The following is a 14,221-nucleotide window of genomic DNA, read 5'->3' as shown; positions in this document are numbered from 1 at the left end:
GCCGATTTTGAGTTTGTGTTTCCATCAAGACTGTCTTTGTAACCTTGTTTTTTTTTTTTGAAGTAACGTCTGTATTTCATAAGATAAGAAGATATGAACGATAGGGCAATCTGTTAGGGCCTACTAGGTATACAATAATCTTATCTTATAAAATCACTAATGACATAACATTATTTAATAAGATCCATAGTTTATAAAATGACTTTTAACCTTTACAAGATCCATAATCTTCAAATACAAAATTTAATAAAATACTCAGAAAGACACAAAGATAAGGGCACATTTCTCGTTCATTATGCTAGGACAAATTTGTACAAAAGCTCCTTCTTCCCTAGCGCTATTAGAGCATGGAATGGGTTGCCTGAACTAGCCAGGAAAACCAGTGACTTGGCGGAGTTTAGGTCATTGGTTAACATGCATGACTAAATGCATGACGCGTAGGACGTAATCATCTTTTTTGAAGTAACGTCTGTATCATATAAGATAAGATAATCTACTTTATAAAATGACAATTTTCAGAGCTTTGTGAACCTAGTGTTAGTGAGCCATTATTTGGTGAATTATTATTGTCCGGTGAACCAATACCGTGTTGTTGTTATCTTAAGAAATATAAGCACTACCAACTTGACGTTACTGCCTGTTAATGTTTATATATTATTAGGACCTAGGACGTATTTTTTTTTAAAGGAAAGTAAAATATACACATATATCTAGGCCTACATATAATTAAAGTCTACATAAACCATATGAAGATCTAACTTTTACGGTAAGAAGACCTCCTCCCCACCCCCACCCTTTTTTTTTTTTCTGCTTTACCAGCATCAGGCCAGCCGGCCTTCACTGTAAAGATCTGAGAACCTTGGATTATGTTTGGTGCACAGACCCATATACATTATGCTGTGTCTTTGGTTACGGTACATATATATATATTATATAGGTTCTGGGCTTTGTTATGATTCAGTTACTATTTTTATTCTTCTCGATCCAGACCATGATCCAGACTCCAGTGGACTGAGTGGTTAACCCTGTTAGTAAAAGTGTTAGATCTATGTAGATCACAGGTTTAGAGCTATTCTAGATCTAAAAAATCTTGGGGCAAGCTTTGTACTTGTATTGAAGCAGTAGAAATTATACACTTGTTACTGTAGACAGTGTTAGTCAAGTTAGTCACAGTTAGTGTAAGTGTAAGTGTAGTCTAGTGATAGTGAAGTGACACAAGTCAACTCAGGACTCAAGTCTCTTGTGTAACAAGTTGCAATGTAACTATGAATATGAATGTTACTGAATGATGAATGTACCTTGGTCCTTCATTAATTTAAAGTTTTAAACTTGTGATAACTTGTGTCTTATCTGAGTTGTTAAGTTATAGATCTAGTGTCGCTTATACTACCTAGACTAGATATAAAATAATGTTATAATAATAATCTAGATTATTTCTAGATCTAGAATTAATTCTTATTAATAGTTAAAATAACTTAAAATACTTTTAAATAGACTCTACTCTAGTCACTAGTCTAGATTATTAGATCTATCATCTAGTAATACTAGTTAATCTAGTAAAATCTAGTTCTAATCTATGTAATATATGTTGTAGCCAGTGAAAACAGTGTGTGTGACTTCAACTGTGAGTGTCAATCATTTAGAATTATTTAGATCTAGATTAGATTAGATCTATTATCATTATGAATATGAGATATTTAGATTTTACCAGTAACCATGATTAAATTTCAAGTCGATTGACTTTACTTTTACTTTTACTAAATCTAGATCTTTAGTCTTCTGAAAACCGGTGGTAAGATATCTACTATAACTAGATTTCTGTATCAGTAACTATCTTATTTTATATAGGCCCCTACTATAGACATGACTTCAAATTACACCCTATGATTTCATGTGTAATATTATTAAATAATTCAATATTCTAGATCTAGTTAGATTAGATTTATTTTTTAAAAATTATGCAGTTCTAGATCTAACATTTCAGTCACAATTCAGTGGCATCATTCTTTTTTTTATTTTTTATTTTGCTCTCCACTCTTCATCCTTAGACTTTACTGCAGTTTTAATTTAATAAACTTAAAACTTAAATTCTGAGCTAGACAAATATAATAGTGTCATCAAGGAAGCACTACTGCGACAATATGTAGCTACGCAAGATGCATACAGAAAGAAATTCAACAGTACGAATTCTTAACTAGAAGAATATCCACAAATATTAATTTTAAATATAACCATATGGTTTGACAGATGGATGGATATCATCATTTCTCAACAACCCAATTAAAACGTCAGCAGAACACAGTTTTGTTTGCTATTCAAAAGAAGCCAGGATATCATGATTCTCTAGAATGAAAACATGCCAACATGCTCAAACTACTACTTCAAAGAACACTATGCATCACAATGCAAAACCAAAGATATACAATGCAGTTACTGTCATCTTGGAGGTCACTGTGCAAATAATTGCAGAAAAAGAACAACTCAAGAAACAAATTGAATGAAAACAAACAAGAAGATATCAACCACAAGCTACAAGAAACCAAAAGAAAAATGAAATCTGACCACACAATGACGACTATAGTTACAAAAATGAAATTTTTTAGAGTTTTACCTAGGTCTAGTCAGAAGTTTTTATGGATGCTGGTAGTACATACCTCATTGGCCCAGCCTTTGTATAAGGGGAGGAACTTATGTTGATGGCTCATGAAAACTGGTGTGAATAAATGATTACCTTGTTGATGGGGGTCTCCTTAAGGGGGGGGGGAGTGCCAGTGAAGAGCTGATCTTTCACCCTGGCGACAGGATAAAAACGAAGTCAAGAATGCAACACAGTCTTTACAAGATCAGTGCAGAGAAAAAGAAGAAGCAAAAAAAAAACAAACAAACAGAGTGAATCAAATAAATCTGAACAGGCTGACAACACAAATAAATAGGCAATGAATCATGATACGACTGACAATAAAAAAATTCTACATTTTAAAAATTTCAGGATGGACAAAAGAATGTTCCTACTTTACCAAGACTATACAAGAAAGCACAGAAGAATGTAAATCCAGAATGGAGAATGAACCATATTTTTGACAACTGATTGCTTATGAAAACAAAGTAAAAAAAGAAATGAAACCATAGAACAAATAGTTCTACCACAGAAGAACAGAAAAATAATCAATGAAACAACATATAGTATACCTTATTTTGGATATATATATATATATATATATATATATATATATATATATATATATATATATATATATATATATATATATATATATATATATATATATATATATGGAAGTTTGTCATGTTTGCCAGATAAAAGTCCCTAATGGGTGCTTGGTTGGCTGCTATATGTTCTGGACTGTCATCTTGATAGTTCTGGGTTTGAACCCTGTCCACTATTCAGTTGGAGGCTTGGGCTATGATGCAATAATTTTCAAATCTGAAAGAACATCCAAAATACGTTTTTTAAACAGATAATTCAAAAATGATGTAGATGTGATTTATTATGCTTTTGACAGTGTATTTTTTTTTAAACAGTCATTCTAATTGAGAGAGTCAGACGGAAAACAACTCACAATGAGTGTGAATAAAAATCTAAATCCTTTATTGGATAAAAAGAGTAAAAATGACATCACTAGTGGAGGCCTTTCCCTTACCTCAAGTAAGTATTTGAAATAAAAAAAAATATTTTTTTTTTTACTTTTGTAATCCTAATAATTATTGTATTGTATAGCTGTAGTTGTATGATGTCAATAAGCTACTTCATGATCTTTGAATGTGGACTTGCTTGCAGGCAGAGGAAGGAACAAAAACCTGCATTGTTTCTAGAAGCTTTTTATTTTTAGTTTTGATTGTCTTCATAATATTCTGTTTTCTAATGTTAATCTATGATATTTGTATAGAAAACATTTCTTTATTTGTATGGCTTTTATGATTCTTGTTTGTAACTAGCACAATAGCAGAAATGTAATTAATTTTGCACTCCATTGTCATATTGTCACAATTTTCTCAGTTTTTGGCATTTTTAGGTTTAAATATTTGTTTTTAACTTTCTTTTAGCTGCCTGTGCAGTTTTGATACCTTGCTTGGTCTAATGATTGATTCTAAAAATACATTTTATTATTTCTATTTTAAAGGTCTATTAACAGGTCAAAGTCTTCTAGCGAAATTTGACACAAGTACCAGGACATTCAAAACTGAAAACCAGAGTTTGCTGTCTACTAATTCATCAAAATTGCTAGCAACAGGATCCTCAACTTTACTATCAACTGGAAGCTTAAAACTGCTAACAACTGGCTCATCAGCATTGTTGACAACTAGTCTAAACAATCCACTTTTAAGTACATGTAGCACTCTCAGTCCTTTAAGCAGTGACAAACCTTTGCTTAGTTCCCAAAAAACAGTAAATACTGAGGCTAAGCGCTCACCACTTTCCAAACCTCCACATCTGGAATCTGGCTTGAAGAAGTTGACATTGGCTTCTGTTAAAGAATGTCCTCAACCATCTCATAGTGTGTCAGAAGTATCGCATTTTAAGGAGACAAAATTGATGCCTGAAAGCAATGATAAAAAAAGTTTGTCCAAAAAAAGACTTTTAGGCAGCTCTTTGCAAACAGAGAAGAAAGTCAAATTAGTGTCAAGATCAGGAGAAGTAATGAGTCAGTCACTCAAGCAATATGCAGTAGAAGCTCCTGACTACTATATCAAATATGAGAAAGAAGATGAGTTTATGGAGTTTGAATTACCTCAGTTTGTTCTTCCAACTAAAGACATGCGACTAACTCACTCTGTGGGGAAATCTCTGGTTGACATAACAGGAATCAAGGTAAGTTTTCTTTAAAAACCATGATAGATAGATATTTATATATTCCCTCATCTTTAAGAAAGAAATTAAATTTACATCATTGATTCCAGGGCTGTGTTCTTAATGTCTTATTTGAATAATTTTATGATCAATTTTAATCCATCTGCTTGAGATTTTAAAGCATGTCATGATCTATGTCTACCAATCAGAATGATACTAAATTAGGCCATGCCTACTTAGTGAAAAGTTCATGTTCATTGAACAAGTAAAATACTATATGAATATTGAATTAATTTACTGTTTGTAACTCTTTTTACCAATGATTTTTCTTCCCTGGCTACTTAGGATTCTTTTCATTTTCATATTGAGTAGCTGCACTCTGTAGACTTCAATGTATTGCTTTTTTTAATAAACTTATGTATGTTCCTCTCTTGATACAGATCTCTTATAGTATCCAACAGCATATGAAGTACATTTTAAAAAATATTTCTCAATTTCACATATTATTTTAGAGTTTGTCTTTCTAGCTTACACTAAAAAAAAATAAAAAAAATGTAAGAAAAAAAGATACACATTTATTATTTCTTTTATGGGTGCCAACCCTGAGGTTGAATATGTTTCAAAGTAAAAGAAGACAAGCAACCCAGAATCCATTTCTTTTGGCTTAGTCCAGCACCAAACCCTAACACCCAGTACAAGTCTATAACCCATTAGCCCAGTACAGGCAGCCACACATTGGCCAAGTTCTAGGCTGCAACCCACTTGTCTAAGTACCAGACCGCTAGCCATTAGGCAATACTGCTTTGGAAAGTTTTTTCTGACTATCTTTATGACATTTTGTAACAATTTTTTTTAGAGAGGACTGATAAACTGTGTCAGTGGATCCCTTATCTCTCAGCCAAACTTTGCCATCCCATGGGATAAAACAAGGGAACAAATTACGGCTCAAGCCCTTGCAGTTATTCCTTATGATCCAGAGTTCATCTTAAAAGTAAGTATTAGAGAATTTTTTTATTTAACATAGTTGGGAATCTATTTTTATATCTATCAGTCACCTAATGGTAAGTTTTAGACTGGAAAAAATTAAAAAAGTTTTATAAGTACAGAAATAAAAGTTCTTTTTTTTTAGACTTGTAGACATATTTTGAGCAGGAAGTAGAACCAAGGCTGGATACCAAGTTTTCTTCTTTTTTTTTCTTACTGTGGTATAGTCATACTGTTTACAAGTAGTAACCGTGTGAGACTAATAAAGATGACTTAATAACATTTAGAATATTATGTACCTGACATTTTACCTCTTTAAAGAAGTCTTTAAAAAAAAAAACGCATTTATATAGTGCATCATTCATGCTAGCATTATCACTGCACTATGGTCCATTCTCAGTATATTATATATAAAATTGATAATAAGATATCCAGTCTAGTCAAGTATTTTAATTTGCTTATTCTATCTTCTCAATTCTGGAATTATATTTGTATTATGTATTGTGCTGAAGTTTATCAACATGTTATGACCAGGATCGTTAATTAATTTCATAATTTATATCTATTTTGTTGTACGACGTTTTTCATCAAATATTTTCTTATAAACTTAAAAAAAGTAAAGGTCATTCTTGGTGATGTTGAAAAATTGTCTACTAGGTGGCGCTCTACTCTAGGAAGGAGTTAAACATAAGAACCACTTCAAACTTTCTACTAGCCTTAGCAGCAAGCGATACCTCCTGCAGGGTGTTTGTAAAGAAATATTTTTGCATCTCTGTAGCTCTGCCCTCTGACTGGATTGAGGTGGCTGAACTATTTCAGGTAACGTTTTCATCTTGGGTAATAACTACCCCTTTGCAGACATTGCGCCCACCCCTTTGAAACCGTTAACCATATCGTCTTTGAATGCCCCTCCCTAATCCACCTTAGGCAGACCCTACTTCCACTACAGCCCAACATAACCAACACCCTTTACGGCAGTGCTGAACAGCTGAAGAAAACAGCACACTTTTTTTCCTTGGCACAGTCTGCAAAAGCGCTCACAGCTCAGCAGCAATAAAGCTGGCTAGAAGAAGAAGAAGAAGGATAACATTGATGAACTTTCAGTAAGCAGTATGATCTTCCTCTGTTTTTTTTTTTTTTAATACAGTCTGATGGATACTGGCAAAGCTGTCTTGAATCCACAGGGATAGAGTAGCCGTATACTTATCTGTTTCATGCCGTAATCCTAGATGTTAAAATCTCAAAGAAAATCTGAACACTTTGTGAAACAAATTACATTTGACTAAACATATTTCTTGTATGAATGAAATAGTACATCAGCTTTTATAGACACTCAAAGCTAACATTTAGTGCACATTGACTTCACTATACTATCAGTGTTACTCAAGCTTTTGCCAATGTTGCCTATATTTTTTGTTTTGTTTTACCAGAAGAATAGATATTAACATTTTATTATACCAGAACTATTAATATTTTATTGCACCAGAATGATAATTGCAAATATGTTTTTTTTATAAATATTAAATTATGAATTTTCAGACTCTAGTAGATAAAACTTTGAAACCAGGTGCTCTCCCTGCTGCCCTTAGAAAAGCAATGATTTCAAAATTTCCTGAGTTTGATAAATATCAACTGGGTGAGTTATCCTTATTATGCTAAATTTTATTTAGAATAAAAGTAATATTTATACTAGTTGTTGAATTGGTTACACTATTGTTATAAAATTATAATTCACTCAAAAACAAAATCTAAAATTAAGCTTAATTTTGACTTGATTTATTAAAACCTTTAACAAAACAAACCAATTTTTAGATCTTGTTGTAGTCTGCTACTGTAAATCTTAGAAGTCTATTGTTTTTAGAACACTTAAGAAAGAAATGTTTCAGAAAGAAATTATGTATATTAAAAAATTGATTTGTACTTCTGAAATGTCAAAGCCATTCCATTATATGTTTTTACTGTGAAATATGAACGCTTTTTTTTTTTGTAATTGAATTAAGCCAAGTACAACAAAGAAAGTTCTGGAAAGAAAAAAAAATCTAAAGCCAAAAAACTTGAGGATCAAACTAAAAGTAAAAATAAAAATCAGAAACAATCCAAAGAACAGCAAAAATCAGAGATGGATCATCGCCGTGGAGACAGAAAAGGAAAGCATAAAAAGCGGGGCTTTTTTGATAGTGATTCAAGTGATTCAGAAGATGAAGGAACATCAGCATTGAGACATGTTAGTTTATCAATTTTTTTTTAACTACTTACATGAAATCTAGAACTCATATTTATTAATTTTTTAAAAATTCATTTCCTCAAATATACATTTCTGTTTTTTTCTTCAGCTCAATGTTTTGTATGATGATACAGAAAGTTTTGAGGAGTTAAGGAAACAAAAGTTTACTATCAAACAACTCATTAGAAAACTTCATATCAGAGAACCTGTTGAGCATGTCATGTGTATCATTGGAAAAAAGTAGGTGACATAGCTATTGCTTTGTTTTGGGCTCAACTGATATTAAAAGATTGAGCTAAATTGATGTCTTGAACATTGAAGTAAATTGATGTTATGAATATTGTTTCGCATTGTAATATGTACTGAAAATAAAAACTAATTCATAAGGCTTACTTTGCTTGTGCATGTCTTTAATGTCACTTTTAGATATCCCAACACCATGGAAGAATTCTATAAAAGCCGCCTGCCAGGTACCTGGGAAGAGGAAAGAGCTGGAAAACGGATGAAGCTACCCATCCCAGAGACTTGGGAAACTCAAGTCTCTTTGAAAGGCAACAAAGCCAAAACATGGGAGGATTTAATAGGTAACTTTCTAAAGTCTATTGATAACCATCACTGGATTTTCCTTGTTTTACGTGGTTCCAGTGAACTGTAATATGACATTTCCAGATGTGATAGAAAATGATTAATGGCCATGCTCTTTCATTACTATATATTATAGCTTTTTATATAGTGCTACTTTCATGCTTATAGCATGCTCAGAGCGCTTTTGGTCCAATCTCATTTGTGGACCAGTTGGGGCAGGGGGTATCTAGGAGTTGGTTTTCGGTGCTCCCTTTAGGCGCTCAGTAAACACAACTCTGCCCAAGTCGGGTGTCGAACCTCGAGCCCCCTTCTAGGTAGCCAAGCCAAGTTCAAGCGCACTTGGCCTCTCGACCACGCTTCCCACCAGCAGGTTCTGGATCCTAATTCAGGTATCTAACTATATATAGTTAGAAACTATATATAGTTAGAAAATGCTTGTAAAGATATTTTCAATTAGATTTTTGATTTTCTGGTTTATTTCACATATCTTTGAAACTTACATGGTATGGGAAAGAGCTGCTTTAATTAAAGATCACTGCTTTTTATTTCTTGTTGTGGTCAGACCAATTTATCTTTCTTTTGCTAGCTACTTTCTTAATTATTAGCCTTAAACAGATCATTAGATTAGCTAGACTGACCAACAGATTAGCAAGATAGACCACTATTGGGGATCATACTTTAAAATTGAAATTATAGACTCAAAAAAATTATTGTAGTCCTTGACTAGAATGATGAATGTGAAATCACCAGATACTACAAAAAATATGTCCTCTTCCCACTTAATGTAGTTTTACATCTAGGTTTTATTTTATTTTTAATTAAAACATTAATTTCTTATGAAAAGCAGTGTCTGGTCTTGTCTTAAATATTACATATATTTTTTTGCTCAATAAGTTACACATCTGTCACTCAAAAAACGTAATTTAAAGGTTCTATTAAACTAACTTAAAGAAAGATCAGATTCCCAATAATTTTTTAGATACCTGAATTAGGATCCAGAACCTGCTGGTTATTTGATCCAAAAATATTTTTATCATTATTAGGTACAATAAGCCTGAATCAACTGTGTATACTTTTATTTGATTGCAATAGGGTTATATTTGAATACGTATGAAAACATACCTTTTGTTTTTCTTCCGTCATTAAGATCACAAAAAACTTCCTTATATGGCCATGTTGAGAAATTTGAGAAACCTGATCAAGGCTGGCATCTCATCCAAACATCACAACTTTGTTCTCAAACGTCTTTGTGATCAAGTATTTATAATTTCTTTCATATTTTAGCCTTTTTGTTATGTAGACAATATCTCCCTTTTTTTTTTTTGTTTTAAATTGAAAACTTAGCTCCACAACTGTGAGTTTTCAGTTAACACTCATTTAGAACCTAGGGTTATAAATATTTAAAATTTGTGCTTATTTAGCTCTAAGATATTTCTTAACATGTGTTTATCATGATGCTGTACTCCTCCATAATCTTCTAATTTGAAGCATTGATTATTCACTATTGACAACAAAAAAAGCCTAATGCATTGTCCTCTTGGTCTCAGAGCTTTACGTGTTCACCACTTTAATCTGTATCATAGTTTGTTGGAACATTGGGATCATCTATTGATGGGCATGATCATCTATTGATGGGCATATTCATCTATTGATGGGCATGTTTTAGATTCTAGTGTGAATCAATTCCAATAAAATTTGATAGTATTGATAACTGGATATTTTTAATGCAATATAATTGTGAGAATACATATTAAGGGCATGTACACTAACTAAATGTTCTTTGAAAGATCTCATTGTGAAAGATAACTACATTCATAAAATGTTTTTGTTTCTCAGAAATCTGTTGTCAATAGTAAACAGTTTCCCTTTAGATTTTTCTCTGCCTATTTTGTGCTGACAGAACTGGAGGAAGCATATGAGAACAATCGTAAGTAAAATAGCTCTTAAAATGTCCTCATGTAGGTCAATGGTTTGTAGTGTTCAAAAAATTTAACTAGAATAGCTTGAAAATTTTATGGTTGATTAGCGTTTACATGTATAATAACAATCAACTTAAATAAAAAGACCATTTTTTTTAGTGTTCTTAGATAAATAGGCCTATTTTTTTTAATGTTTTGACATATATGCTATAATCATTATTATATTTTAATCCTAACTTCTGCTCTAGTATCAATAAAGCTATTTTTTCTCACCTGGTATAGAAAAGAGAAAAAAATAATCAAAAGCAATGTAATGCTTTAGTTACCAAACTTGTGTTGTTTTTACAAAATAATTTTTTATATCACAGAGAGAGAAATCATTCAAGCTGCAGAAGCCCAAGCATCAACTGAAGCGGTAGGGGGCTTTTCTTCTTCAAGCAGAGGTGGTACGAGAGGTAGGGGCCTACGTGGTCGTGGCTCAGGTCGTGGTCGTGGTGGCGGCTCAGGTCGTGGTGGCTTGGGAGTTGTGCGAGGTTAGTGTACGAATATTTAACCTTAAGCTAAGATTGTTTTTATGAACTAAAATTGTTGAGACTGGACTTGAAAGTAAATTAAAATTATTTCTCTGTTATGAAATATTTAATTAGGTCGAGTTCTAAAAACCTCTAAAAGAGGGGGTGCAAGAGGGAGAGGTTCCTCCTCCAAGTCTGGTGATGAGTTCCCTTGGTGGCTGCTGAAGAAAATGAAAAAGGAAGCTAAAGAAGGCATTAAGTAAATTAAGCTTACAAATTAATTTCTCCACTTTAAAAAATATTTTCATATGATATGTTGATTACATGAAGTCATTTTTTATTATGTAATAATTTTCACTTTCAGAAATATTTTCATGATATGTTGATTACATGAAGTCATTTTTTATTATGTAATAATTTTCACTTTCAAAAATATTTTCATGATATGTTGATTACATGAAGTCATTTTTTATTATGTAATAATTTTCACTTTCAAAAATATTTTCATGATATGTTGATTACATGAAGTCATTTTTTATTATGTAATAATTTTCACTTTCAAAAATATTTTCATGATATGTTGATTACATGAAGTCATTTTTTATTATGTAATAATTTTCACTTTCAAAAATATTTTCATGATATGTTGATTACATGAAGTCATTTTTATTATGTAATTTTATAGTGGTACATTTTATGCAGCATTTTGTTTTACTTGATGGGATTGAGAGACTTGATTCATTGTGTTCACAGAGAAGTTCCCTACGACAAAAACTTACTTCAGAGGTACAAGAAATCTCTTGACACAGCGGTTAAAGTTGCAACAGTCCATAATGTTCAGCCCATCAAAGGGTGGACTGTTTTATTGTGTGATATCGGAGAGAACATGGACCAACCATGCAGTAGTGCTAAAGGCTTAGGAAAGCCAAGAACAGTAATACTATTTTAGATCAGTAAAAACTATTTAGTTTATGTTATTCTTCTTCTTCTTCTTCTAGCCAGCTTTATTGCTGCTGAGCTGTGAGCTCTTTTGCAGACTGTGCCAAGGAAAAAAAGTGTGCTGTTTTCTTCAGTTGTTCAGCACTGCCGTACAGGGTGTTGGTTATGTTGGGCTGTAGTGGAAGTAGGGTCTGCCTAAGGTGGATTAGGGAGGGGCATTCAAAGAGGATATGGTTTACGGTTTCAAAGGGGTGGGCGCAATGTCTGCAAAGGGGTAGTTGTGTGGAGTTTATTTTGTTCAGGTGGTAATTTAATAGTGGTGTGTGTCCTGTTCTTAGTTGGAAGATTGTAGATTGTTCTTTGCGGGGGAGGAAGTTAATACTGTCCAGTTTGTTAGGTAGTTTATGTTATATCATATGGGTAATTCGTATTCTCTTTTAAAGTAAATTGAATATTATAGAACAGTAATACACTTATATCTATCTATAGCAAGATTAACTACTTATGTGTTCTCTGTAACTTCTTTCATGATGGGATAGTGCAATGTTCTCTGTGTGTATTTTAGCTGAAAGAAATTTCTGTCCTTATGGGTCTGATGTGCAAGTACAGTTGTGAGCAGTGTGAGATGTTAGTCTTCTCAGAAACAGGATTTCAAATTGTGGAGCTTCAAAAGGGAACAATATTGGACAATATGGATGTTGTACTGAAGGCTCAGATAACTAACTCTGTGAGTAGTCACCTTTTTAGGAATCCAAATGAGAATACCAACTAGAAAAAATAATAGGGTTGAATAGAATTGTCTGGAACAATATTTTTTTTCTTTCCTCTAATTCTGTAAAGATCTTGGAGCAAATAAACTTTACTTGGTTAAAAATGGAAATATTTGAAATCTTAGACCTAATAAAGAATGTTTACAATATATATTTCTATGTTGCATACATCAGCAGTGACATTCAATGTATTTTATTCTAGCAGAATGAAATGGTTGAAGGAATTCCTTATGATGTGCTATTAGAAAAGCTACGTGACAGAATTCAAGTAAGTTGTTAGATGTTATTTAAAAATTTAATACCATGAAATTGTACATATTTAACAAAATTCATAATTTTTCCCAGATTGACAACCTACTAATATTTGGTGAGGACTTCTATCCATACACTTCTAAAGGGCACCTGATTGGCGATTTCCTTCGCAATTACAGGCACTTAGTCAACCCTGACCTCCTGTATGTCTCTGTGACATTTTCAGGCTCAAAAGCAGGGTAAGATATCAGTTTGACATACTGTACATAAAGTGGTCTGACTTAGTTGAATATCAACGTTATAGAAACAAAGTGGTCTGACTTAGTTGAATATCAACGTTATAGAAACAAAGTGGTCGGACTTAGTTAAATGTTTCTGTGTTTTAGAAACAGCAATTTAGTTTGTTGCTTAAAAAATGAACTTGCGGTGTTTTGTAGGTTTGTGATGAATATCCATCCAGAGCATGACAATGATGTGTACATCTCTGGTTACAGTGACTCCATTCTCAGGTAAGTTTTGTCAAGACAACGTTGGTATTGTATGAAGATGTCTCTTTTCTAGATCTAGTATGTCATTCTGAGAATCGTTCAGCATATAGTTCACTGGTTCATGCAATATAACATTTTTTTGCCTTGCAATTACCCGTATCAACAGCTTGTCTTTTCATTTTGAAATTCAATTAATTATTAAATAGCAGGGGCTTTTTTTGTGATGGTACGCACCGTTACGGCGTACCGGCACCATTTTGAAAAAAATTATTACTTTTCTTGTATTTAAAGTATATTATTAATTTTCAGTAGTTAAAAGTTAGGCAATCAACTACTGCAATCAACTACTGAGTACCGGCACCTAATCACTGAGTACCAGCACCAAATTTTTACAAAAAAAGCACTGTTTAATAGTATACAACACTCATTTACCTTAAGTCTAACAGTCCTACATGACATATTTTTCCTTTGCATTTTAATTTACGGACAAGGTATATCAGGCTGATGGGGCATGGCTTTTTATGCATGGACTGATAAATTTGGCTGGCCGGTTCAAAAGGTTAACATAAAGCTTGAAATTTATATTATGGAGCCTGGTTGCTGAGAGGTAAAGCACGTGGCTTCCAAACTGAGGGGTCCAGGTTCAAATTTTAGTGAAGACTGGGATTTTGAGCTTTGGGTTTTTTAGATGCCCCAAGTCCACCCAATTCTAATGATATTAGTAGGGGAAAGTGAGGATGG

The 14,221-nt window shown here is 32.7% G+C and overlaps 1 protein-coding gene across 5 annotated transcripts in view; it reads left to right on the top strand.

The window, feature by feature from the left end:
* Window positions 1-951: 951 nt before the first annotated feature.
* Window positions 952-14,221, top strand: part of LOC106061058 (telomerase protein component 1-like) — a 39,910-nt gene continuing 26,640 nt past the window's right edge. For 2 of the 5 annotated variants that reach the window (XM_056018479.1, XM_056018475.1), the window contains exons 1-18: window positions 979-1,259; window positions 3,541-3,664; window positions 4,140-4,828; window positions 5,664-5,798; window positions 6,449-6,610; window positions 7,331-7,427; window positions 7,792-8,015; window positions 8,125-8,255; window positions 8,442-8,599; window positions 9,748-9,857; window positions 10,437-10,527; window positions 10,888-11,052; window positions 11,167-11,290; window positions 11,785-11,965; window positions 12,536-12,697; window positions 12,943-13,008; window positions 13,086-13,231; window positions 13,430-13,501. In XM_056018479.1, coding sequence (XP_055874454.1) covers window positions 3,580-3,664; window positions 4,140-4,828; window positions 5,664-5,798; window positions 6,449-6,610; window positions 7,331-7,427; window positions 7,792-8,015; window positions 8,125-8,255; window positions 8,442-8,599; window positions 9,748-9,857; window positions 10,437-10,527; window positions 10,888-11,052; window positions 11,167-11,290; window positions 11,785-11,965; window positions 12,536-12,697; window positions 12,943-13,008; window positions 13,086-13,231; window positions 13,430-13,501 — 2,798 coding nt within the window. In that variant the 5' untranslated portion in view covers window positions 979-1,259; window positions 3,541-3,579. Of the gene's footprint in view, window positions 1,260-3,540; window positions 3,665-4,139; window positions 4,829-5,663; window positions 5,799-6,448; window positions 6,611-7,330; window positions 7,428-7,791; window positions 8,016-8,124; window positions 8,256-8,441; window positions 8,600-9,747; window positions 9,858-10,436; window positions 10,528-10,887; window positions 11,053-11,166; window positions 11,291-11,784; window positions 11,966-12,535; window positions 12,698-12,942; window positions 13,009-13,085; window positions 13,232-13,429; window positions 13,502-14,221 lie in introns of all 5 variants that reach the window. The other 3 variants (XM_056018477.1, XM_056018476.1, XM_056018478.1) reach the window with 3 other exon arrangements.

The sequence above is a fragment of the Biomphalaria glabrata genome, chromosome 1 (genome assembly GCF_947242115.1).
Source record: "Biomphalaria glabrata chromosome 1, xgBioGlab47.1, whole genome shotgun sequence".
NCBI classification, from domain to species: domain Eukaryota; kingdom Metazoa; phylum Mollusca; class Gastropoda; family Planorbidae; genus Biomphalaria; species Biomphalaria glabrata.
Note: the sequence above shows the minus strand (reverse complement) of the source record. Positions and strands in the feature narration are given on the sequence as shown.